The following is a 24,017-nucleotide window of genomic DNA, read 5'->3' as shown; positions in this document are numbered from 1 at the left end:
CCTCCCACTCCAACCCCCCAAACACATGAACCAGGAAAAACTCACAGAGATCAACATTTCACAGGAACAAAAAAAAAAAAAAAAGGAGGGGAATTAGCCCTCCCTTCAAGATGCTGCCAAGGTTCAAGGGAAGGCAAAGACTCCTCCCATGATTCTTCTGAGAAAATGAGGAATACTCATGTCTCCAGAGTATGAGGTGTGGTGGAATCCAGATTATGGGGACCTGAAACAGAGATGACTGATTAATGCTAGTGTCACCCAGGTTTCACTTTTTGTGCCACTCTACAAATATTCCTATTCCAACTACTACTAGTTCTCAGAAGGGCCAGACTTCCACACAGACACACCTGGAGGAGCGGTGGCGATTAGGCCGGGGACTAGGTGTCTCCTTCCTGCGCTTGTGGCCAGGAGAATGGCTGTCCCCACGCTGGCCTCTCCAGGAAGCTCGCTCACTGCTACAAGAGAATAGAGATTAGGCACCAGGGCAGATATCCCTTAGTTTTGCTTACAAATTAATGGTGGCTAATTGAGCTAGGTTACTAGCACCTGCTTTGTATGGGCCCTACCTCTGTTGATCCCTTGGTGAGGGCTGGGGCGAGGGCTGCCGACGCTCAACAGGTGAGTAGCTGAGGGATCGGGAATCCCGAAGGGAGTCTATTGGCTTTCGAGGGCTGCGTGACCTAGGGAGCAGCAGAGTAGGCCTCTATAGCACCACATCCTCCCAAACCCACCAGCCAAGCATTCAGGACCACCCACCCAGGTCCTGACCACCAAACCTCACACCACACAGGGCCAGCCTCAGACCCACCTTTGTCCGCACTCACCCATCCGCCCGCACACCATCCACCGAGTGCCCCAGTGGACAGGGCACAGGGTGCAGCGGGGGATGCAAAGATAAAAGAGTCCCTGCCCTTGGAGGAATTTTGTTTGGTAGTAAAGGAGGTCAACAATGAAGGCACACACGGCCCCTACATAGGAAACAGCCCAGCTGGGATGGATATGCATGGGCCTGGGGATCCAGAGCAAGGATGGGGACCTGGGCAGGACAGGGAAATGGCAGGGCAGTCTTCACGGAGGTGCTGGTTTGAGTGCAGTCTTGCAGAACGAGTTCACCAGGCAGACAAGGAAATCCCAGGCAGAAGGAACAGCATTCCAAAGGCATGGGGCTCTCCTTAGACTGCAAGGCGCTGGGTATGGCCGGAGCACAGGGCATGTGTGGGGGCGGGCAGGAGGAGCACAGGGCGGGCAAGGGCAGCTGGTGAAGAGCCTCACACGCCATTCCCGCAGAGGTGGCACTTTATCCTGCAGGCCACAGGGCGTCCCGGAAGGATTTGTGGAGTGAAGGGAAGTAACCAGATGTGCGTTTTAGAAAGATCCCTCTGGCTACGTGTGGAAGAGAATGGCGTGGAGGCAGGGAGACAGGGAGGAGGCTGTGGACAGAGTCGGGAGAAGATGACGGTGGCCAGACCAGAGCCCTGCAGCAGCAATGGGGAGACTTAGAGCTAGGATCTCTGGGACCAGGCTGCTTGTCAGGGGAGGGGAAAGGGAGGAAGAACCCTAAAACTTCCCAGTTCAGGCCTGGGCCCTCAGCTGGACAGTGCAGCCCTTCACCAGAACACAACACTGTGGGAGGATGGGAGGAGTACCGGACTCCTCCCGTACAACCAGACACAGACGTCCACACGAGGCACCCTAGCAGGAACCTCACCCAGGGTCCATTTTCTGGAAAACTCCCCCAAGCCCCCTTCCACAATAGGCAAGAAAGCACTCACCTCCTCTCGCCAGGGGGTGGCTTCTTGGGGCTTGCAGGTTTGGGCAAGGCCTGAGGGCCAGGCTTAGCAGGGGAGGGGGAGGAGGAAGAGGAGGAAGAAGAAGAGGAGGAAGAGGAGGAGGAAGAAGAGGAAGAGGAGGAGGAGGAGGAAGAAGAAGAGGAGGAAGAGGAGGAAGAGGAGGAGCTGGAACTGGAGCTGCTAGAGCGTCTCTTCCGTTTGGCTGGGGTTGGCTCTTGAGGGCGTCCCTCTCGAACAGCCTCCTTTGGGGCTGGGGTGGGGCTGGGAACCCTGTGAGAGAAAAAGATGTCACAAGGAGACAAGATGCCCCAGCCCCAACCCTACCTTCCTTGGCCTGGAGGAAGGGCAGTGGGGGAGGGGTGCCTGAGAAAGGCCCTGGGAGCACAAGAAGGCAGGCCAGTGAGCTCTTCTCTTGAGCAGTGTGGAACGGAACTGACCAAAGTTCTGCTAACACAAACAACAGGCTGGGGCCCGAAGCACAAGGGATCAAGGTTAAATCTCAAGAATGTCCCTAATGAAGGAATAAGGCCCCTGGACTCAGATGTGGAAGCTGAAGCTGGGTAGTCTCCCTCCTTGGAGAGCCGCAGCTTGGGGAGGCCCCTGTGTGTGCAGGTTGGCTGGGGAGGGGCCGTCCTGCCTGGAGGCAGGGAGAGGGATGGGATGACCTCTGAAGATCCTTCCAGCCCAGGGAGTTCCTCTTGAGGTCTAACTGCCATTCCCTCCTGCTGTAAAATTAAGTCCATTTCCTCTAGTTCTGTCCTCTGTAGAGATGGAAAACTTATCATTATCCTCTGGAGAATTAACCTTTGGAGACTTTTATCTGTCCCATTCCTCCCCACAAAGCCCCCACCCAGCATTCTTTCTACTCCCAGCTTGAAGGCCAAGGTACCCCAGACTTTCTCAAAGCCAAGTATTTTTGACAAGATTTCTCCCTCCCCCATACCCCCTCCCATTGTAAATCCCTTCTCCCTAGATTCCTTAATGCTCTTACCTTTTCAGTGCCACCTCAGGTTGAGCAGGAAGGCTGGAACCCTCAGAGTCACTAGAACTGGAGCCAGAGGAAGAGGATGACGACGACGACGATGACGATGATGATGAGGAGCTAGATGATGATGAAGAGGAGGAAGAGCTCCGACGTTCCTTAGCTGGTTGCAGAACAGCTAGTGCAGAAGGCTGCTGGGCCCCAGTAGAGGCAGGTGGTTCCCCACCTTCAGCATGGGACACCCCAGGGGCAGGGCCAGAAAACATGCCATTGTGGTCACTAGCAGAGGATGTGGACTTTGCTACGGTACCAGATGAAAGGGACTGAGACCCTGCTACAGGAGTGGTCTGGGCAACTGAACGAGATGGGTCTGACAAAGCAGATGGCACAGGGGACCGAGGCCGATCCTGTGCTGGAGGGAGAAGAGATTGTGAAGAAGCCTGGACCATTCTTGAAGCAGGGGAAGGAGCCCGCTCAGAGGTCATTCTAGATTGGCTTGGGGCAGATGGTGGTGTTCTGGACCTGGCTCGGTCAAGCAATAAAGGGGAGGTTCTGCCACTGACACGATCATAAGCAGAAAGGGGCACCCTGGGACTGGTAAGATTTGCACCAGACAACGCTGGAGCCATCCTGGCACTGGAGAGATTTGCGGGAGCCAAGGCTGCAGGGGTTCTAGAACCAGCAATATTCACAGGAGCTGTGCCATGTGCAGATCGAGGACCCACCAGGTTTGCTGGGGTAGGAGCCTGGGGCGTTCTGGAACTAGAGGGATAATTTGCAGCAGTTGGGGGTGTCCCAGAGCCAGTGAGGCTCAAAGCTGCCAACGCAGCTGGTGTTCTAGCTCCTGCTAGGTTCACAGCTGTGGCCGTAGGGGTTCGAGGATCAGCAAGGTTCACAGCTGAAGGAGCCACTGCTGTTCTAGGGCTGGCTAAGTTCATGGCTGCAGCTGCAGCTGGTGTTCGTGAGTCAGCAAGGTTTACTGATGTTGGAATAGCAGATGTCCTGGCACTAGCAAGGTTCATGGCTGCTGCAGATGCTGCTGGAATCCTGCTGGCAAGGTTGGCAGCTGGGGCTGTTCTGAGACTCATGAGAGGTACAGGAGCTGGAACCTGTGACATTCTTGCAGCAAGGCCAGCAGCAGACATGGAGGGAGGTGGCCGGGCAGTGCCAAGACTGATGGCTGTCAGGGCAAGTGCAATTCTAGACTGAGCATGGTTTTCTGGAACAGATGTTCGCGGATGATCAGGAATCCGGGGACCTGGACCATCCATCATTGAGCCACCAGTTTGTTGTAGTACAGACATGGGTGTTCTAGCACTTCCAAGAGGTTCAAGCATTCCAGGCGATCTACATCGGTCAAGAGGAGTTGGTGACATGCTAGGACGACTGAAACAGCTCATTCTTGAACTACTGAGTGCTACAGGAGGTGTCCGAGATCCAGAATGATTTCTTGTTGCTGGAGGAGTGGCAGAACGTGACCGATCAGAGCTGCTTCCAGATGCAGACCGCCTACGGATGGCTGGAGGAGATCTTGTTAAGGACCGCTTGCCCCGAGTTGCTCTAGGAGTACGAGACCTAGAACGGCGACGGATAGCAAGTGGTGAGCGACTTCGAGAGCGCTTGCGTGGCAACAGTGGTGTCCGAGACCTAGAGCGTCTCCGAATAGCTGGTGGAGTTCGGGACCTGGAACAGCGGCGTGCCACTGGAGAGGTTCGAGAACGGGACCGCCTCCGAGTGACTGGAGATGTGCGAGATCTCGATCTTCTCCGGGTGACTGGGGATGTCCTGGATCTTGATCTTCTTCGAGTAATAGGTGAAGTTCTGCTTCTAGATCTCCTCCTGGTTACTGGTGGAGTCCTAGATCTGGACCTTCTGCGAGTCACTGGAGGAGTCCTAGAACGAGAGCGACGACGTGTGGTTGGTGTTCTGGACCTTGAGCGACGACGAGTTACTGGTGGTGTTCTGGACCTGGATCGCCTTCGACTCACTGGGGATGCTCTTGATCGAGATCTACGTCTATTCACTGACCTTGACCGTCTCCTACTCACAGGTGAGGTCCGAGACCTGGACCGACGTCGGCTGATGAGGGGTGTTCTGGACCTGGATCGCCGATGAGTAGCTGGTGAGGCTCGAGACCTAGAGCGCTTCCACGGAGCTGGTGATGTTCGAGATCTAGAGCGCTTCCGGCTGGTCAAGGGTGTCCGAGAGCGGCCTCTTCTGCGTCGAGAAGAGGTTCGAGAACTCTCCTGTCTGGTAGGTGATCTTGAATGGTAACCAGAGCCACCCCGCCGTCTACGGGTAACCCGGGACCTAGACCGGCTCCTCTGTCTTCTCCGTGATGTTGACTGAGATGACCCAGACCTATCTCGGCGACGGGTTGTTCTGGTTTTTTCTCTGCGTGAGCGGGATCGGGATCTTTGGAGTCCACGAGGTTTTGGTGAAGGAGACCGGCCTCTCCTTGAAGTTGTCTTGGTACGGGGAGATGAAGCTGAGCGTCGCCGCCGTGAAGACCTTGATTTTTCAGTTGGCTCTGGTGAAGATACTGAAGGACTTCTTCGGCGTCTTGGTGGAGTTCTGGAGCGGGTTTCCGGTGATGAGGAGGCAGATCGGCTTCTACGAGAGACTCTAGCCTTTCTGGTTAATTCAGGAGATGACCGAGAACTCCGTCGTCTAGGCGGTGTGCGAGACTTTGTCTTTGGCTCTATTGAGGACCTGGAGCCTCTTCGAGCAGTTCTGGATTTGGGTGGGTGTTCTGGAGAGGACTCAGAACTACTGCTTCCTTCACGTGAGGGGCCTCTGTCTTTGCTTGAAGAACCTGACCTACTACGTCTAGGCAGGGCCCGAGGGGCAGGTATTTTGTGTTCAGGGGAAGAATCAGTACCACTCTGAGCCCTCTGTAGCACTCTTGGCTTCTCCTTCATTTCAGGAGATGAACCAGACCTACTGAGCTGGGGAGAGTGTCGAGATTTGCTGTCAACTTCTGGAGATGATCCAGAGTGACTCCTTTGTCTAAGAGGAGTTCGAATCTTGGGTTTAGATTCTGGAGATGAGTCTGACTCACTTCTTTCCTGTGGGGATGCACTGGGTTTCCCGTCAAGCTCTTGGGAAGACCCAGATCGACTTCTTTGTCCAGGAGAGGTCCTAGTCACAGTTTTCTCTTCTATCGATGATTCTGACCCACTTCTCTCTCTCTGAGGGGTGACACTCTTGTGTTCTGGGGATGATGGAGAATGACTTCGTGCCCTGGGAGTATGAGGCAATGCTTTTGATTCAGGGGAAGAGTCACATTCACTTCGTCCCCTGGATGGGGTTTGAGGTGTATCTTTGACCCCAGGAGAGGATCCAGATAGGCTATGTCTAGAAGGAGTCCCAGACCCATCTCTAAGTCCTGGAGAAGAGCCAGATCGGCTTCTCCTAGATGGAGATCTGGGTAAACCATCTTTCAGCTCAGGAGAAGATGCAGAACTACTTCTTTCTCTTGAAGGTGTTCTTTGTACAGTCTCAAGCACAGGAGAAGACACACTCTGAGATGAAAACATTCCTACCTTTTCCACTACTTCTGGGGATAACTCTGAACTGCTACGCCTGGAGGACCTTGTTGACTGTTCTTTTATGTCCACAGATGGATCTGTCTCTGTTTGATTAAGGAATGGTCCATTTAATTCTTCTTTAACTTCAGGTGAAAATACAGTATTTACATCTGAAACAGGGCCTGAGTTTCTAAACTCCAAAACTGACTCAAAGCTATTCTCCCTAGGGGGAGAATGAGATAGTTCTTTAAGTTCTGGAGAAATTTGTGGCCCACCCCAACTGGAAGCCACCGCAGGGACATCCACTGCTTTTGAAGGAGGTTGTGACTGGCTTTGGTCAAGAGCAGACAATACAGCAGCAGGCCTTTCTTCTATTTCAGGAGATGTCTCAAAGTTACCTGAAGGCATTTCTTTATGTTCTGGAGATAACCTGGGTAAAACTTGGCTTAAAGGTTGCTCCGATTTTTCTACTTCCATTAATTCATCTTGGCTTGAATTAAGTAACGAACTATTTTGGCCTCTTGTGTCGGGAGGTGACCCAGCTCCACTTCTTTCTTTTAACAGTACTCTAGGTATGTCTTTCAGTACTGTAGAGGACTCAGGCCTATCCTGTATAGGACTGTATTTGTCTCTTGGTACAGAAGGTGAGGTGGCAACATCCTCTTGAATTAAACCTAGTTTCTCTTTTAATTCAGAAGGCTCTAATCTGCTCTGTACTAGAAGAGATTTAGCATCTACAAAAGAATATAGGTTAGAGTCAGTTTTAGTCTTACTCTGCTCAGGTGACATTCTTGATTTCAGCTTTGGATCTGTTGATAACTCACTTTTATCTTGCTTTACTGGTGATCTGGGTGCCAGCTCAGTGACTGGAGATGAAGGTCTGGAAAGGCCACCCTTAGGAGATGTTTGAGATTTGCTCTGCAGCAATGGAGATTCCAAGTGAATCTGCCTCACTTCTGGACTTGAAGTATCTGGCCAAGTTTGAGATTGTCCTTTCTGTTGCACAAATGTGGCAGCAAAATAGCTCTCTCCTGATAACGTACTAGGTGTTATACCTGGACAGAGGAGAAAGGATCCAGAACTTTCTGTTGGCGAATCCCTAGACTTCTGGGGATATGGTGACTTTGATCCAGGAAGATTTTGCTCCGGTGGAGTCTGGAGCATGCCTTTTGGGTATGGCGATGTAGACCCTGAGTGACTCTGTCTCACAGGTGTTCCCAGTTCTGCTTTAGTATCTGGTGAGGAGGATCTAGAACGGCTATGTCTTGACAACAATCTAGAGTCCACCTTGGAGCAGGGAGATGCTGATCTGCTTTGCCTCTGAGGTGTTCTAGATGCCACTCTACCAGGACTTGGAGAAGAGGACCCAGAATGGCTTCTTTGCCTTGGTGATATTACAGTCTTCACTTTGGGTTGTGGAGATGACGATCTAGATGGGCTCTGTCTTGGAGGTGTGCTAGATTTTACTCGAGGAGAAGACCCAGAGCAGCTTTGTCTTGATGGGGTCCTCGACTTCACCTCACCATCAGGTGATGATTCAGAACGGCTCTGTCTCTGTGGTGTTGCTGATTGTTCATCAGCCTGCATGTTTGTTACAGACCCTGGTCTTGGTGGTGTTCCAGATTTTACTTTAGGCTGAGGAGATAAACTTGAATAACTCTGTCTTGGTGGTGTTTTTGACGTCTGTTTAGGTGGTGAAGAACCAGAACGACTTCGCCTTGGTGGGGTCTGTGATTTTTGTTTAGGACACGGAGAGGAACCTGAAAGGCTTCGCCTCAGAGATTTTGCTTTAGATCTTGGTGAAGAAAGAGACCTGCTCCGTCTTGAGGAAACATGAGATTTTTTCATTTCTGGGCTTGAGTTAGATCTGCTCCTCCTCTGAGATGTTCTGGATTTGTTCTTCCTCTCTGATGATGAGCCAGATCGCCCTCTTCTTTGTGGTGTTCTAGAGTGAGATCTTCCACGTCTAACAAGACTTCTACTGCGAGATCGTCGTCGTGCTGGTGTTCTAGATCGAGATCTCCCCCTCCGGGCTGGTGTTCTAGACCGAGACCGGCCACTTCTCCTAGCTGGTGTTCTAGAGCGTGACCTCCCTCTCCTGGCTGGTGTTCTAGACCTCGATCTGCCACTTCTCCTGGCTGGTGTTCTAGACCTCGATCTGCCACTTCTCCTGACTGGAGATCTACTTCGAGATCGCCTCCGCACTGGTGATCGTGTCCTAGACCTTCGCCTAGCAGGAGTTCTTGATCGAGACCTGCCCCTCCGAGCTGGTGTTTTAGACCGAGACCTACGCCTAGCAGGTGTTCTAGATCGTGATCTACGCCTAGCAGGTGTTCTAGACCGAGACCTACCCCTTCTAGCTGGTGTCCTAGAACGGGATCTGCCCCTAGTGGCTGGAGATCTAGAGTGTGACCTGCCTCGCCTTGCTGACCTAGACCTGCCTCTTCTCTGATTATTTCTGCTCCTGGACCAGCCTGGCCTCTGAGGAGACCTAGACCGGCCACGCCTCTGGGGACTTCTGGATTTTCCCCACCTCTGTGCAGATCGTGACCTTCGCCACTGAGGAGACCGGGATCTAGAATGACCTCTTTTTGTAGGGGTTCTAGATCGAGATCGTCCCCTCTTAGTGGCAGGACTACGAGACCTCCCTGCTCTATGAGATGGGGTATGAGAATGAGATTTATCCCGCTTTGCTCTGCCATGTGAGCGATTCTTAGATGTAGGTGAAGAAGAAATTTCTCGACGGGCTCCAGCAGCTGGTGTGGGTTTAAGACTTTCAGGAGAGGAGCTGGCATGCCGAGAAACTTTGGTAGGCTGAGGGGATGGTGGGCAGCTCTCTGAGGAAGACGACTGGGGAGGTTTCTCAGGAGACTTAGGTGGTGAACAGCCCCTGGATGGGGAGGCCTCAGATGAGGGGTTAACTGGCTCCTGACTGGACGGGATTGCTGGAAGGGGTCGAGGGGAGTCGACATGTTGCTCAACAAGGAGCGGAGTGGGGGCAGGTAGTTCTGGCCCTGTGCTGCTCCTTTCCGGAGAGGGACTAGGTCGAACTGCAGATTTCTAAGAGTGAAAAAGAAAGTAGGAACAGTGATAAACACCAAAACTTCATTATCACCCATAAGAACCCAACAGTTTCTAATAAAATGTTCCGCTATATATCGCTTATACCAATTGATCCTTTCCTTACGCATAGTCACACTCAGTAATATGACATCATGTAATGCTTAATGGGGAGCCAGCAAGGTAGCTCAGTGGGCTACAAACCATTGGACTCACGTGGTGGAAAGAAAAAAACCCTATTCCTCAATGTTGCTCTCTGACCTGCACATGTGCACACATACAAAATAAATGCTTTTTTTGTTGTTTTTCCAGACAAGGTTTCCCTGTGTAGCCACCATGGCTGTCCTGGACTCACTTTGTAGACCAGGCTGGCCTGGAACTCAGAAATCTGCCTGTTTCTGCCTCCCCCAGTCCTGGGATTAAAGGCATGTGCCAATAAATGCATTTCTTAAGTTGAAAAAATAAACCAGTAGGGGAAATTTCTGACAATATGGACAGTATCTGACCTCAAGTAATAATTCAGAAAAACACACAAAATAAAGAATACCATTACCAACAAAATACCATCAGAATCCTGGGAATAAATTTTCTTTTTAAGGGAATCTAGTAGTATGTGTGGGATACATATGAATACTAATATCCCCCCAAAAAGGTATAAATAAATGGAAAAGTTTGTGTGACCTTTACCCTTGAATATGGACTAAGCTAAGTTAAAATATCATGAAATTGCTTAAGATTTTGAGAGTATGATTTGTGCTAAAAAAAACTGACCAACAGCCGGGTGTGGTGGCACACGCCTTTAATCCCGGCACTCGGGAGGCAGAGGCAGGCGTATGACTGAGTTTGAGGCCAGCCTGGTCTACAAAGAGAGTCCAGGACAGTCAAAGCTACACAGAGTAACCCTGTCTCGAAAAAAAACAAAAACAAAGCAAACAAACAAAAATTTAAAAACTGACCAACAGTGACCTAGCATGGCAGTACATGCCTTTAATCCTAGCACTAGGGAGGCAGAGGCGGGCAGAACTCATTGAGTTCAAAGCCAGGCTGCACTGTGTAGTGAGATGCAGAACAGCCTATGTTAAAAAAAATTATTTAATTAATTAATTAGTTATTGGCCAACAACTAGAGATGGCACTTGCCACATAAGCCTGGTCACCAGAATTCAATCCCCAGAACTCATATATAGGTAGAAATAGAGAACCGATTCACAAGTTGTCCTCTGATATCCAAACACACATAACACCCCTGCCTTCCGTTCGTCACATACAAAAATTAATTCACCAAGGTCTTGCAGGAATAGGGTAAAGGAGGAGGCTAAGTCATAAACATCTTAAATACAACTTTTTTTTAAAAAGCATACAAAGCAGGCAAATTTTCTAAGATGAACTTAAGCTTAAGTTACCTTGAAATGAGAGGCAAAATATGGGTGTTATTAAGTTAAACCAATTACTGGAATCATTAGAAACAATCAGCCATTGAGCAAGAATAGAGGATATGAAACTGGAATTACTAAAAAGACTATTCCTTAATGTTTTCAGGTTGGCGACACCAAATCAAAGGGTTGAAAATTTAGTAGTCATGAAAAAAGCACACAATAAAAAAGATACTTGAAATAGTAAACATAATTTTTAAAAAAACCTTTTGCTCCACCTTACGGAAATAAGCCAAGTTACTAATATAAAACCTACTAATATCCACTGAAGTTTCATTGTGAAGACTCACAATTTAGTGGGTCACAACTCTTAAATATTCGCAGGTGTATAAAATGACTTGGTAACTGAAAAAGGAATGTAGAAATAGAAACGCAAATATTTCTCAAGTTACTTATAGACTGGATCGTGCAGCCCTTGCTAACTTTTCTGAGTTATAACTCATTGAACTCTTTCTTTCGCATTCTGTATCTTCTCCAAATACTGTCCAAAAATCTTCATACTTGTTCTTACACTATTGGCCATTCTGTTTCTCAGATTCCACCCTCCAACCCCCCAACACACACACTTATTTAATGCTCCCTACAGGTGCTGGCCACCCTCCATAGATGAACCTGACTATAACTCAAAAAGCAAATGTTCCATTAATAAGTTAGCTTACCATATTTGTCCCTTAAGGCAGATCCCTAAGTAAAACCCAATGAACACCTACCAACTCAGAACATACCTCCTTCTTGTCTTTGTCTTCATAAGGACTGCTAGACTGCTTTGTAGAGGGGTCTGGGCTACTAGGCTGTTGGATGTTGGTGACACCTGGTTCACTAGAAGGTGCATCTCCCTCCCCTTGATGTCCTGAAGCAAGGGGAGGACTTTGCCCAGTCAAGGCTGTTGTATGAATTTTAGCAGCAGCACTTCGAGACCTGTAAGTTAATGGGGGGCAGGGGAGAGTAGGGAAATCAGCTCAAGGGAGAACAGAAAACCCCCTCCACCCCCAGCTGGCAATCTACTTTCCTGTATGCAAAACCCTTTTCAAAAACAAAACAGAACAAAACTTATTGGTCACACGACTGAAATCACTTTCAAAAATGCAAATACAAGTCCCTTTTTTTTTTGTTCCATCTCTTCCCAACATAATCCCAAATCATATATGCCCTTCTATCCCTTTATTCAACCACCCTCCAACCTACCCAAACCTTCCACCCCAGGCCCTTCCCTACCCGCTTTATTCACAACTCACCTCTGAGCCCACCTCCTTCAGGAAGCCTTCCCCGATTAAGGAAGCCAGGGTAAGGACTCCTTCCTCCCCCAGACACCACCAAACCACCCCCGCCCTATTCTGGCAGTCCATATACATCGTAACAAACGAAAAATAAAATAAAAACAACAACAACAAAAAAAAAGACAAGGGGAAATGTATATGTCTGTCCATCCTGTTGCTTTAGCCTGTCAGCTCCTAGAGGGCAGGGACCGTGTCTTCGGAATGGTCTGTGCAGCGCCTAGCACACCGTGGGCGCTCAATAAATATTAAATTGATTAACCCATCACTCCCTCTCCCTCCATTCCTCCTGGACTACCCCTTACCGACTACGAGATGTATCAGAGGAAGAAGCAGAATCAGCAGAAGATGACCGATGAGCTCGGCGGCTCTTAGGAGCTGGTGTTGTACTTCGAGACCTGAAGGAAATCCACAAGGCTCAGGAGATTGCCATAACTATTATGAATTCTCCAAACTCATTTAAAAAACAAACAAAATTGGCTAGGCACGGTGGAGCCTGCCTTTAATCCCAGGATTTGGAAGGCAGGGGCAAGCCAATCTCCATGAGTTGAGGCCAGCCTTATCCACAGAGTGAGTTCTAGGATAGTCAGGGATAAAAAGACCCTGTTCTCAAAAAGATCTTAAAAATTAAGAAACAAAAAACAGCTGGGCGTGGTGGCACACGCCTTTAATCCCAGCACTCGGGAGGCAGAGGTAGGCGGATCGCTGTGAGTTCGAGGCCAGCCTGGTCTACAAAGTTAGTCCAGGATGGCCAAGGCTACACAGAGAAACCCTGACTTGAAAAACAAAAAACAACAACAACAACAACAACAAAAAAAAAAACCAAAAAAAAAAAAAAAACCAAAAAACAATTACACTTAGTTTGAGTGTATAAATATGCAGAAGGAAGTTAGAAGACAAATTATAGGAATTCATTCTCTCCTGCTATGTCAGTCCCAGAGATAAAACTCTGGTCTTTAGGTTTAGTGGAAAAGGCCTTCACTTGCTGAGCCACAGCAGGCACTCAGTTTTAGTTTTTGGGTTTCCCCCTTACACCCTACTCAATCCTTAACTACCAGTCAGTCAAATGGCACAACTAATTTCAATCCCCTCCCCACAAAGGGGACTTTTTCTATTTCCTCCAGATACACTTACCGCTTCCTCTTCTTATCCTTTGATTTACGTTTGCTCTTTGGAGTAGGAGACCTAGAAAAGAAGGGAACGTTGTCTAAAAAGAATTTTTAAAATAGTAATAAAATATGAAACTAAGGTGAAATGGAAATAACTGGCCAAGTATTGGTAACAGGCAGGTAAAGGATTGAGCCCTACTAAAAAACAAAAGGTGACACCTACAGACCAAATACAGTGAACAGCCTTCAAGCATAATTCACAACTCCCACATGGCACTACGTGCCCTCCCCCAAGAACCAGTAAGTTCTTTCTTACCTGTGCTTCCGTTTCTTGGACTCAGATTCTGACCTATTAGTAAAAATAAATAAATAAATAAAGAGAAAATTATTAAGCCACCCCTACTTTTCAGCTCAAGACTCCCAAGAATGTCCACCTTAGCCAGAGGTGATGGTTCATGCCTTTAATCTCAGCAAAGGTAGACAGATTTCTGCAAGTTAGAGGGGCCAGCCTGGTCTATGTAGATACTCTCTCTTTTTAACAAAAAATAACAACAAAAGCAACTTTCTACCTCATACCTGTGCTTCTTTTTCTTTGAGCTCTTCTTTCTCTCCCGGCGAGGAGAACTGCTCTCTGACCTGCTAAAAGGGATTAAGAAGCACGTCATTTTACTTGGCTTTCTCTGGCCCTCTTACCTATACAATTATCAAAAATGCTGCAACACCATCAATGACCATACTTTACTTACTTCTATATTCAATCAACAAACATAAAACTCAAATTCAAAATGCTGCTGGGGAGCCGGGTGTGGTGGTGCACGCTTTTAATCCCAGCACCCAGGAGGCAGAGGCAGGCGGATCTCTGTGAGTTCGAGGCCAGCCTGGTCTACAAAGCGAGTCCAGGACAGCCAAGGGTACACAGAGAAACTCTGTCTCAAAAAACAAAAAAATAAACAAACAAAAAATGCTGCTGGGTTAGCCTTTTCCAGCTAGGCTAGAGTCAATCATTTCCCACTAAGCACACATATTTCTTCTCAGCTGAGACCCTTCAACTGTCTTTGCAATTTGAGTCTCTCCTATCTGAAAGCAAATTCACTTAGAAGTTCAACAGGCAAGTCCCTCTGAAGAGTAGTTTCCTTGCCAAATAACTTACCGTCCTCTATCTTTCTTCTTTTTCTTCTTCTTTTGCTTTGGAGTTGGTGAGCGAGAACTGCTGGTCTCTCGAACAAGGCTGGGAAAAAGCAGAGAGTCTTAGTGCCAAGACAAACTTCCTTACATTTCACCCTATGGGCTGGAGATGTTCTGAGTTCAATTCCCAGCACCGACATAGTGACTCACATCTATCTATGAGACCTGATCCCCTCTTCTGGCAAGAGGGCTCTATATGCTGGCTCTATATGCTGATATAGCACTAATATACATATAAACAAAAGAATTCCACCCTAATGAATATATTTCCAACAGTTCACTGAAAACTGCTTCACCGTAGGACAACTCCTACATATCAATTTTTTGTGTGAAAACTTTAAGTTTGCCAGGCAGTGGTGGTAAACACCTTTGATCCCAACACATAGGAGGCAGACAGATAGATCTCTGAGTTCGAGGCCAGGCTGTCTCGGGCAGAGATGTAACTTTAAAAGAGGTTGTATTTCTAATAAGTCCTAGATTGCGTGCGTGCGTGGTGTGTGTGTTTTAAGGCAAGTCTCATTATATAGCCTTGACTATCCTGGAACTACCTATTACGGAGCAAGGTGGACTCGTGGAGATCCTCCTGCCTCTGCCTCCCAAGTGTTGAGATCAAAGGCCATGTGTCACCTGGTTTTATTAAATAATTCTTTGGCCAGGCAGTGGTGGTGCACACCTTTAATCCCAGCACTTGGGAGGCAGAGGAAGGAGGATATCTGTGCATTTGAGGCTAGCCTGGTCTACAGAACAAGTTCCAGGACAGCCAGAGCTGTTACACCCAGAAACTCTGTCTCAAAAAATTGAGTAAGTAAATAATGACAATAATAATTATTTTAAGACAGGATCCCCACCCCATCCTACTGGGTTTCTCTGTGTAGCCTTGGCTGTCCTGGACTCGCTTTATTGACCAGGCTGGGCTTAAACTCACATCCATCCTCCTGCCTCTGCCTCCCTAGAGCTGGGACTAAAGGTGTGCACCACCACATCCTGCCCAGACAGTATCTTAATATGTAGCTCAGGCTGTCCTCAAACTTTATATAAATTGGCTAGAGGTGGCACGTGCTTCTAATCCCAGCACTGGGGAGGTAAAGGCAGGTGGATCTCTATGAGTTCAAGGCCAGCCTGGTGGACAGAATTGAGTTCCAGGTTAGCTAGAGCTACACAAAGAAACCCTGTCTTGAAAAGAAACAAAAACAAACAAAAAAAAAAAAAAAACAAGACAAAATAAAAATAGGGGCTAGCAATAGGAATCAACAGTTAAGAGCACCATCTACTCTCCAGAGAGCCTGGGGGTCCATTCCCAGCACTAAGACATTTCTCAACCATCTGTAACTCTAACAACAGAGGGTCCAATGCCCTCTTCTGGCTTCCAGGGGCACCAGGAACATGGTACAAAAATATAAATATAAGCAAGACACTCATACACGTAAAAATAAATTAAAATTTGACCCAAAGACAACGAAATCTAAAAAGTTTGAAAGCAAGTTAGGTATAGTGGTGAGTGCTGTTAATCCCAGTACTTGGAAGGCAGAAGCAGGTGGATCTCTTTTGAGTTCGAGGCCAGCCTATTGTACACAGTGAGTTCCAGGACAGCCTAGTGAGACCGTATCTCAATAAAATAAATTTAAAGGTTTGCAAATAGCCGGGTATAGTGGCACATAATTTTAAGCCCAGAACTCAGGAGGCAGAGGCAGAGGCAAGCGGTTCTCTGTGAGTTTGGGGCCAACCTGGTCTACAAAGTGAGTCCAGGACAGCCAGGGCTATTACAGAGAAACCTTATCTGGAAAGCAAAAACAAGTATGAGTTTGGAAACAATCTACTAGTAATAACAATATAACAGTATTTTTAAGCAGGAAGCTTATGGAGGCTTCTCTTCTTGAGTACCTGTATGGCTTGGGAGGCTCAGGAGCTGTTTGTTTAGCTTCTCGAGCACGTCTCTGAGGATCAAAAGAACTTCCATCCACATAGGAATCACTGATGCCAAAGGCAGCACGGAGTCGCTCATTCTTCTTTTCATTTAGTTCTGCTAGCTGATGGGTCTCAGTAACCCTGAAGGGGAAAAAGCCCAAAATCTGATGGATACAGAGAGCAAAGCCCTAATTCAGAACGCAAGTTATAAGGAAGGAGTCAAAAAGCTAAGAAAGATGAAGGCAAAACCAAGTCCCAGGTAAAGAGAAAAGATTACAGTAGCTGTTATAGCGTAGACCCCAAAGAACTGATCCTAACACTCACGCTGGTCTCTGTCCTGGGGTTTCCTCCTTGCCCCCAGCGTTCACATCCTTCTCCAGCAACATGAGTCGAAAGGTCGCCACTTTTTCCTGAATTTGCTGTTCTTCGTACCTGAAGGATAAACCCCTCCAAGGTTAGAGCTTGGCAAAGGCTTTCCCAAGTCCCAATTTTTAATTGCTTCCTTTTCCAACAGGGTCCTCTTTCCTTCTCCATGCACACAATACTTTTCACTCACTATCACCAAGTAATTCCGTAAGTTTTTCTGATCTTTTCCCATGACCCTCCTTTTCCTTTTCTACACTATACTCTAGAACAGTGGATTTTAAACATGCTACAATTCGGGGGCCAAGAGAAGACAGTTTGCTTGCTGGCAGAGTGCCCAGTGCTCCTTACCAACTTCAACAAGAATAGATCTTTTATCTCCTGGGACTTCAAAGAAAACAATGTATAAAGGACACCGTTGCTCAAGTTTGAAAACCACTGCTCTAAACGGTTTACTACCTGAATGTGCTCCTCTTCCAAAATTTCACCTGTCTGCCAACTCATGATATCCTCTAGTCAAATACTCTTTCAATTCCGATCTTCTCTATTTCCACTTTCCACAGCCGAAATCCTTAAGTCCACCTACCTTTCTCTTCCTACCAATAACAACACCTATCAGGTACCTGGCTCTTCTGCCTCATACTACTTTCTTATACAGCACATTTTTGTTCCTTGATGGGCCCATTATCCTTCATAAATTCAGCTAAATAATTCAGATCCCCTTAGGCTGCTATTAATTTTCCAGACAGTTTCCTTGACTTCTCAATTTTTCAAGCTCATTTTCTCTCCCTTAAAACTCCTTTTTATGACTCTTCCAACCAGCTCTAATTTCTTTCCACACATCCCACACCTAACACCCAACTAAGCACTCACTCAGTGCTCAGCTTCTCCCCACCCATTCCCTCACCCCTGCTCTTCCATCATCTCCTCCAGCTCGAGGCATCGCAGCTCCACGCGCCGCTTGCGCTCGTGGTCCAGGATGTCAGGATTAGGCCGCTTCACCAGGGCAGCCTCCAGGCGCCGCAGTTCCTCCTCTCCCTTGTAGTCAGGCCGCTCACCACGGCGACCCCGCACCAGGGACAGGTTGCGCTGGACGTAGCCGTTGGTGCCGCTGCCCCGGGGCGTCGGCAGCCCGATCCCGTTGTACATGGCCCTGTGCCCAGGGGGGCACCACCGCTCCTGAGGGGTAGCGGGGAGACACCAGTCAGGCTCCTGGCCCCAACCTAACTACTTACCACATCTCCCACATCCCTGGCTCTCTTAGCCCTTAGTTCAACACTTAGTCTCACACTGAAACAAAATGCCTCATTCCACTACTCTGCAAACCCCTCCAATTCATCCTCCCCACTGAATCACCACCTACTTTTAAATCTTTTCTCACAATATACTTTCACCAAACCCTAGGCCATTTTTCTTTGTACTTGTATTTCCCTTTCTTTACTCGAGGCAAGCAAAAATCCAGTTTCTCTCCAATCTCTCCACACTATTCCTTTACACTTCTTTGGCCACAACACACACAAATGGTATCCTTCACCAATCACTCAGAATGTAACTACTGGTAACCAAGTCCTCCAAACACAACAAACACCACAGATGAGAAACACCTTAAAGCCTACATACAACCCATTTTCAAAGACTCCTCCAAGAAATATTGAGGCTAACTTGAACAAACATGAAATGGATTAACAGTCCTAGGTATCTATACAGATAAACTGGCCAATTACCATAAACCTAGTGTCTATGTGGCCTCACAACCAAACTACAGGCAAGCAAGAACCATGGACAAGTAAGCTTATACTTCCTACGGGGAAGGTGAGCCATCTCTTTGATTCCAGATATTCATAGCTCCTACCAACTACACTGATTTTATTATTTTAGCTAACTTCCTAGTAAGGTTTATCAGACAGCTTGCAGCTCCTCCGAGTCTGGCTAGCTCTTGTTAAATATTGCCTATTTCCAACTCAGATAATCTAAACACATCAAACACTTTCTGTCTTCCAACTGTTCCCATACTTTCTCTACAAGTATCTAGAAACCTTCAAACTCCATACCTACTTTAATGTAAAATTGTTACTGTCCTATCTTTGTACTGGCACTCCATTTTTTTTCTCCTAGTCCTGCTTTACAACTTCCAATTTAACCCTATGTTTTCCTGTCATGTTCTACCTTTTCCTGTTATTTCAACCTCAGTATTACTAAGAACTCCCAAGCTCTAGTTTTTTTGGACTATTACTCATTCTCTATTCCCTTCTCATGATATATGATTCACTCCCCCCCAGAAAAAAATTTTCTCCCAGATAAATTCTCAGAACATATGAACAAAAGCTAACACACACACACACACACACACACACACACACACACACACACACAGGTTAGTAAAAGCAGATGGAAGAGATGGAGCTGGATAAAAGGTTACATTCATGAAATTCCAGTAGTATCATCATACCAATGTCTGAATGTGGGGAAAAAAAGAAAAATACAGGCAAATATTGAATGTAAAGCAAACACCCAGATGTACTTTTGCCCCATGTTTTTCAAGCCTAGCCTAAATCCTACTCAATCACAACAGCTACACAAGAGAATATAAAAACAAGAAAGATTGAGTCTAACAGGGTCAAGACTAACAAATAAGGCTAAATCTAAGAAATACAAGTGTAAATTCAGAAGGGGAAAAGCTTTGCCAAAAAAAAAAAAAAAGTCTTCTTTTAAAATCCTTCATTCCTTATTCTAAATCTAAGGCCTACATTTCCCGCCTTGTGTCCTTTCCAAAAGGCTTATCACAATCTTTCAACCTAACCGTTCACTCACACTTCCACCATTTCACACAAAAATCCTTCCACACCCTACCTGAAGAATGGAAGCTAAGCAACAGGTATTAAAATCACCGATTTTGGTGAACTTTAAGGGCGTTGCAACCCAGCATGCCAAGCAGTGCTCAGAGCACTGAAAGGGAAACCACAACTACCAAAACTAGGACGTTCTTAAAACAGGAGCTCCAAGTATGTGAGCTTCCCAAAAAACACAAACAGCAAATTGGCAAGGGGGAAAATTACCAGAATGCCAAACTAGAAAAAAGTAGAAATTTCGAACCAAGATATTCAAGAAAATAAACGGCAACTCAGAGCACAGCAATGATCCAAGATGGAGGTTAATAGGCAGAGAACTCAGCGCTGAGACACTAACTGCGTAGGCACCATGTAACACACAACTACAGGATTAATCCAGGAAGAGACCTAACCTAAGCCCACTCCAAAAGGGTAAAATACAATAATTTCCTTCTGAATCTTTAATTCAGAAGCATCTTTAAAGAATTGTAAAATAAAAACAGGTTAAGAAATTTTTTCATGCCAAGTAATAGCTGACACAAGCCAGGCAGTTAAATCCAGAATTTCCTTCCCACCGAAAAGCTCCAAAGGCATACCTAGCTTTTAACGTTTTGACATGTTTAAAAAGCAGGGTAGAAGCCGGACATGATGGCGTAGGACGCCTTTAAACCCGCAGAGGCGGGCAGGATCTCTTGGGTTCGAGGCTAGCCTGATGTACATAGGGATTTCGAGGGCAGCCAAAGCCATGTAGACAGACATCCTATCTCATAAAGCCAAAATGCAGAAAAAATAAAATAAAAAAGCAGAGTAGGAAGGAGCACATGGCCTTCCTTATACATGCAAACTGCATGAACACCTTCGGGTTCTTGGGTTGGGTTTTGTGTTTTTAACTTTTGAGATTTGGGGATTCCACCCCCCCCGACCCCCGCCACGTCCTGTAATACTCATAACCCGAGGAATGATACGAGTTCGGACTGTTTAAATCAGGGCCTTCTAAAGTTCAAGACCTCCAGCACTCACTGAGCCTTCGAGCCTATTTTCGGCCTTGAGGATGGGGGAGGGAGCCGCCCGGCGCCCCGCAGTCTGAGAGGCTCTGGCCGTTTCTAAGGCCCCGAGCAAAAGACCCACGCCGGTGTCAGTCCGGTGGAGACATACGGCAGGTCCGCAGCACAGGCCGGGGAGAAAATCCCGGCTGCCGGCTCCCCGCCCGGCCCGGCCCCCGCCACTTAAAAAGGCAAAAAAAAAAAAAGGGGGGGGAACGACCGCGAAAAATGAGGAGGGGCTCCTCAGACCCAAGTCTAGCAAAGGCGAGAAACCAGGAGCCTCGCGCACTGCTAGCCCGTCGGGGGCGCGCGGACAACGAGAGCAGGCGGCGGCGCGCGCCGTTGTCATGTGGGGGAGGGGCGGAGGAGTCGAAGGCCGCGCGCGGACGGAAACCGCGGAGAGGGTGGGGGGAGGGGAAGGAAAGCAAGAGACGGCGTCCGCGCTAGCCGCGACGACGAGCACGCGTGCGCGGGGCGGCCGGGGCCGTTCTCCCCGCGCTTCGGCCTCGGGCCGAGCCCGCCGCCCCTCCCCCACCCGGGCAGCGCGCTCCCTTTCTCTCACCCGCCGCGGCCGCCGCCGCCGCCGCCGCCGCCTCCCGCCGCCGCCTCCGAAAAGAAGAGGTCCTGCCGCAGCTGCTGCTTGAGTTTTCGAATCCCCTCGGGGCCTGGAGCCGCCGCCTCCGCCGGTCCGCCCGCCTCAGCTGCCGCCGCCGCCTCCTCGCTCGCTCGCTTCCTCAGGGGCCGCAGCGGGCTTCGACTGCGCCACTCGCACCCCGCCTGGGCAGCGTTGTACGTCAGCACGCCCAAGTGCGTCAGCACGCAATCACGAGAGCCGCTGGGCCCTCTGGGAGCCGTAGTGCGTTGTGCGCAGGCGTTGAAGCCACACGGGGAAGTAGAGTTCTTTTTAGGCTCAAGGGACGTTCGACCGCGAAGTCGAAAAACCCCGAGTCCCGTCGGGCACTGCGGGGAAAGGCGTGGCGCCACTCGGAAGCTGCAACGTCTGCTGGAAATCTTCTTCTGGAGGAGGGGCAGGGGTGGGGGGGGCCCGCAACCCACGACGCTGGAGGGAGCACGCCTTTCTCGCAGAGAATTCTGGGAGTTGTAGTTCGGTTTCAGAAACACGCACAGCACACCCACCGGGCAAGGTCGCCATTTTGTCTGCCTGTGTAGGGCGGCAATGGCTCAGCAGCTTTACCTCTTCCCTGTGACCGCGGGTTTCCTGAGGCCCCATAGCACCGCTCTCAGGAGGATGTGCTTCAGAGTTGAGCCGCCTGATACCCCTGGAAGCACTGGAACCCGGCTTCTGAAGCAAAAGCCAAACTAGTCTCCGTTGGTGTCCAGTTTTCACCTCCAGTAGACCTAGCTGAAATGGGGCCATCAGGCCACTAAGAAAATACTTTCTCTTACCTTTGGGGAAGGAGACTAGATAAGTGATTTCTTTTAGCCTATGGAATCTTTACATGAAGGAATGTGTCAGGAATTATCCATTGTACTTTTCTATCCCATGTCCTGTGCCGTGTAGTGTGGTGCTTTGAATTGATCCTAGGGCCTCATACTTGGTAGCAAGGGCTCTACCACTGAGCTACACTCCCAGCCCATTTCTTTCTCTCTCTCTCTCTCTTTTTTTTTTTTCCAGTTTATTGTGTTAAAAATTATAAGTATGCATGTTTGTCTGTTGAGAGTGCGCGTGAGTACAGTTCCTGTAGGGGTCAGAGGCATTGGATCCCAGAGATGTAGTCATAGGCCTTGTGGTTGAGATGAGGTGGGTGCTGGAACCGAATTTAGGTCCTCCCCATGAACAATGCTAAGGTCTTACTGAGCCATCTCTCTAGTGCTTTCCCATTAGTCGTACATGCCCTCAGACGGTTTCTCTATGTAGCCCTGGCTATCCTGGACTCACTCTGTAGACCAGGCTGGCCTCGAACTCACAGAGATCCACCTGCCTCTGCCTCCTGAGTGCTGGGATTAAAGGCGTGCGCTACCATGCCTGGCCCCATTAGTTTTTTGTTTTTGTCTTTTTTGGGGGGAGAGGGAGTTTCGAGACAGGGTTTCTCTGGGTATCCTTGGCTGTCCTGGACTCGCTTTGTAGACCAGGCTGGCCTCGAACTCACAGAGATCCACCTGCCTCTGCCTCCTGACCATTAGTTTTTAAAAGCCCTTTTTCCAAGGTGGTCTCCCAGGAAGCAGAGCTGTAGGAAGTTGGCCTTGTAGCCTTCAAACTAAGTCAAGTGGCCTTACCATACATAGTACCAAGCTGTCTGCAGTCTTGCGCATAAGTTAATCTGATATAGTATTTCTTTTTAATTTACCAATAAAAGGATTTACTCAGGTACTAGAATCCCAAGATTGTGAGATCCATCATTTTGTATAGAAATCTGAGTTCACATTCCTGCTCTATGGAGTGGTACCAATCCTGTTCCCTTGAAGTCTCCAACACTTCTAGACTTCCATAAGCTGGGTGCACCTTTGGAGTTAAGGTATTTGAGGATGAAAGGAAAAGGTGGTGGTTTCTTTAAAGATCATATCACATCTAGTAAGAATTTTCCTAAATAAATAAATAAATAAATAAGAATTTTCCTGTAAGCTAAATTCCCACCGAGATTACTCTTATTTTGGGCCCAATTTTGTATCTGCATTAGTGCATATAAAGGTTTATGACAACAGTGAATTCCTTTACCTGTCGACACTGCAACTTTCAAAATCAAAGACTGAAAGCTGGGCATGCTGGCACATGTGTGTAATGTAATGCCCAGACTCAAGCATTTTAGACAGGAAGCCCCTGGGAATTCAAGGCCAGCCTGGGCTCTACAACATGACATCAACAACAGAAGGTAGGGCTACTAAGATTGGTTTGGCTGGAAAAGGAACTTCACCTAACCTGTCTAGTGGGAGAACAAAGCTAACTTCTGCAAATTGTTCTCTGACTTCTGACTGTGTGGCATGACTCTAACCCCAGGCCCCCAAACACAGACACAAAATAAATTAATACAAGATGAAGGTAACATAGAAACAATGCTAGGATCTACAAACCTTATTGAGACTTTATTCTGATGACATTTTTTTTATACCAAAAAACAGTTTTGAACCACTTGGCTGTTTAACTATTTCTTCTGAGTTGAAACATCCTCTCCTGGTGGGAGATGCTTATGACTCAAGACCTAACAGAAGCACAAAGTCCTAAGGCCTCTCAGAGGGACAGAGAGAGAAAACAGTTGCTGGGCAAGAGGAACATCTCTGATGGAGTTGCCTTGGTGTCCTAGACTCACTTTGCAAACCAGGCTGGCCTCGAACTCACAGAGATCCACCTGCCTCTGCCTCCCTGAGTGCTGGGATTACAGGCATGTACCTGGAACCTATATGGTGGAAGAAAAGAACTGACTCCTACAAGTTTTTCTCTGACCTCCACACATACCCTGTGGCAAATATATATGTATGAATAGAATCAAATAATTACTTTGAAGGGTTTTGTTTTTTGTGTTTTTGTTTGTTTGTTTGTTTTGTTGTTGTTGTTTTTTG

General features: G+C 47.9%; 1 protein-coding gene across 9 annotated transcripts; it reads right to left on the bottom strand.

Moving 5' to 3' along the window:
* Positions 1-75: 75 nt before the first annotated feature.
* On the bottom strand, positions 76-21,286 carry Srrm2 (serine/arginine repetitive matrix 2). Of its 9 annotated transcripts, none has more exons than XM_051167908.1 (15): positions 21,064-21,286; positions 17,538-17,809; positions 16,592-16,699; positions 16,244-16,408; positions 14,328-14,405; positions 13,754-13,816; positions 13,494-13,526; positions 13,203-13,253; positions 12,374-12,466; positions 11,520-11,712; positions 2,782-9,362; positions 1,773-2,060; positions 567-680; positions 348-455; positions 76-223 (listed from the first exon to the last, which is right to left on the bottom strand). In XM_051167908.1, the coding sequence occupies exons 2-15, from the start codon at positions 17,777-17,779 to the stop codon at positions 214-216; spliced, it is 8,127 nt and encodes a 2,708-aa protein (XP_051023865.1). In that variant the 5' UTR covers positions 17,780-17,809; positions 21,064-21,286; the 3' UTR covers positions 76-213. The 9 variants fall into 9 exon arrangements, 6 of the variants coding, with proteins under 6 accessions (XP_051023865.1, XP_051023868.1, XP_051023867.1 ...); XM_051167911.1 differs by lacking the exon at positions 21,064-21,286 and having other exon boundaries at positions 2,782-8,322; positions 8,392-9,362; positions 17,538-18,869; XM_051167910.1 differs by lacking the exon at positions 21,064-21,286 and having other exon boundaries at positions 13,754-13,813; positions 17,538-18,869.
* Positions 21,287-24,017: the final 2,731 nt, after the last annotated feature.

Source organism: Acomys russatus, chromosome 25 (assembly GCF_903995435.1).
Source record: "Acomys russatus chromosome 25, mAcoRus1.1, whole genome shotgun sequence".
NCBI lineage: Eukaryota > Metazoa > Chordata > Mammalia > Rodentia > Muridae > Acomys > Acomys russatus.
The sequence above is the reverse complement of the archived record's forward strand: the minus strand, read 5'-3'. Positions and strand labels throughout refer to the sequence as shown.

Coding starts and splice junctions, on each gene's coding strand:
- Srrm2 (XM_051167908.1), bottom strand. CDS start 17,779: ATGTACAACGGGATCGGGCTGCCGACGCCCCGGGGCAGCGGCACCAAC. Junction 11,713..12,373: donor TCTGATACATCTCGTAGTCG/GTAAGGGGTAGT, acceptor ATTAACTTACAG/GTCTCGAAGTGCTGCTGCTA. Junction 9,363..11,519: donor AAGACAAAGACAAGAAGGAG/GTATGTTCTGAG, acceptor TTTCACTCTTAG/AAATCTGCAGTTCGACCTAG.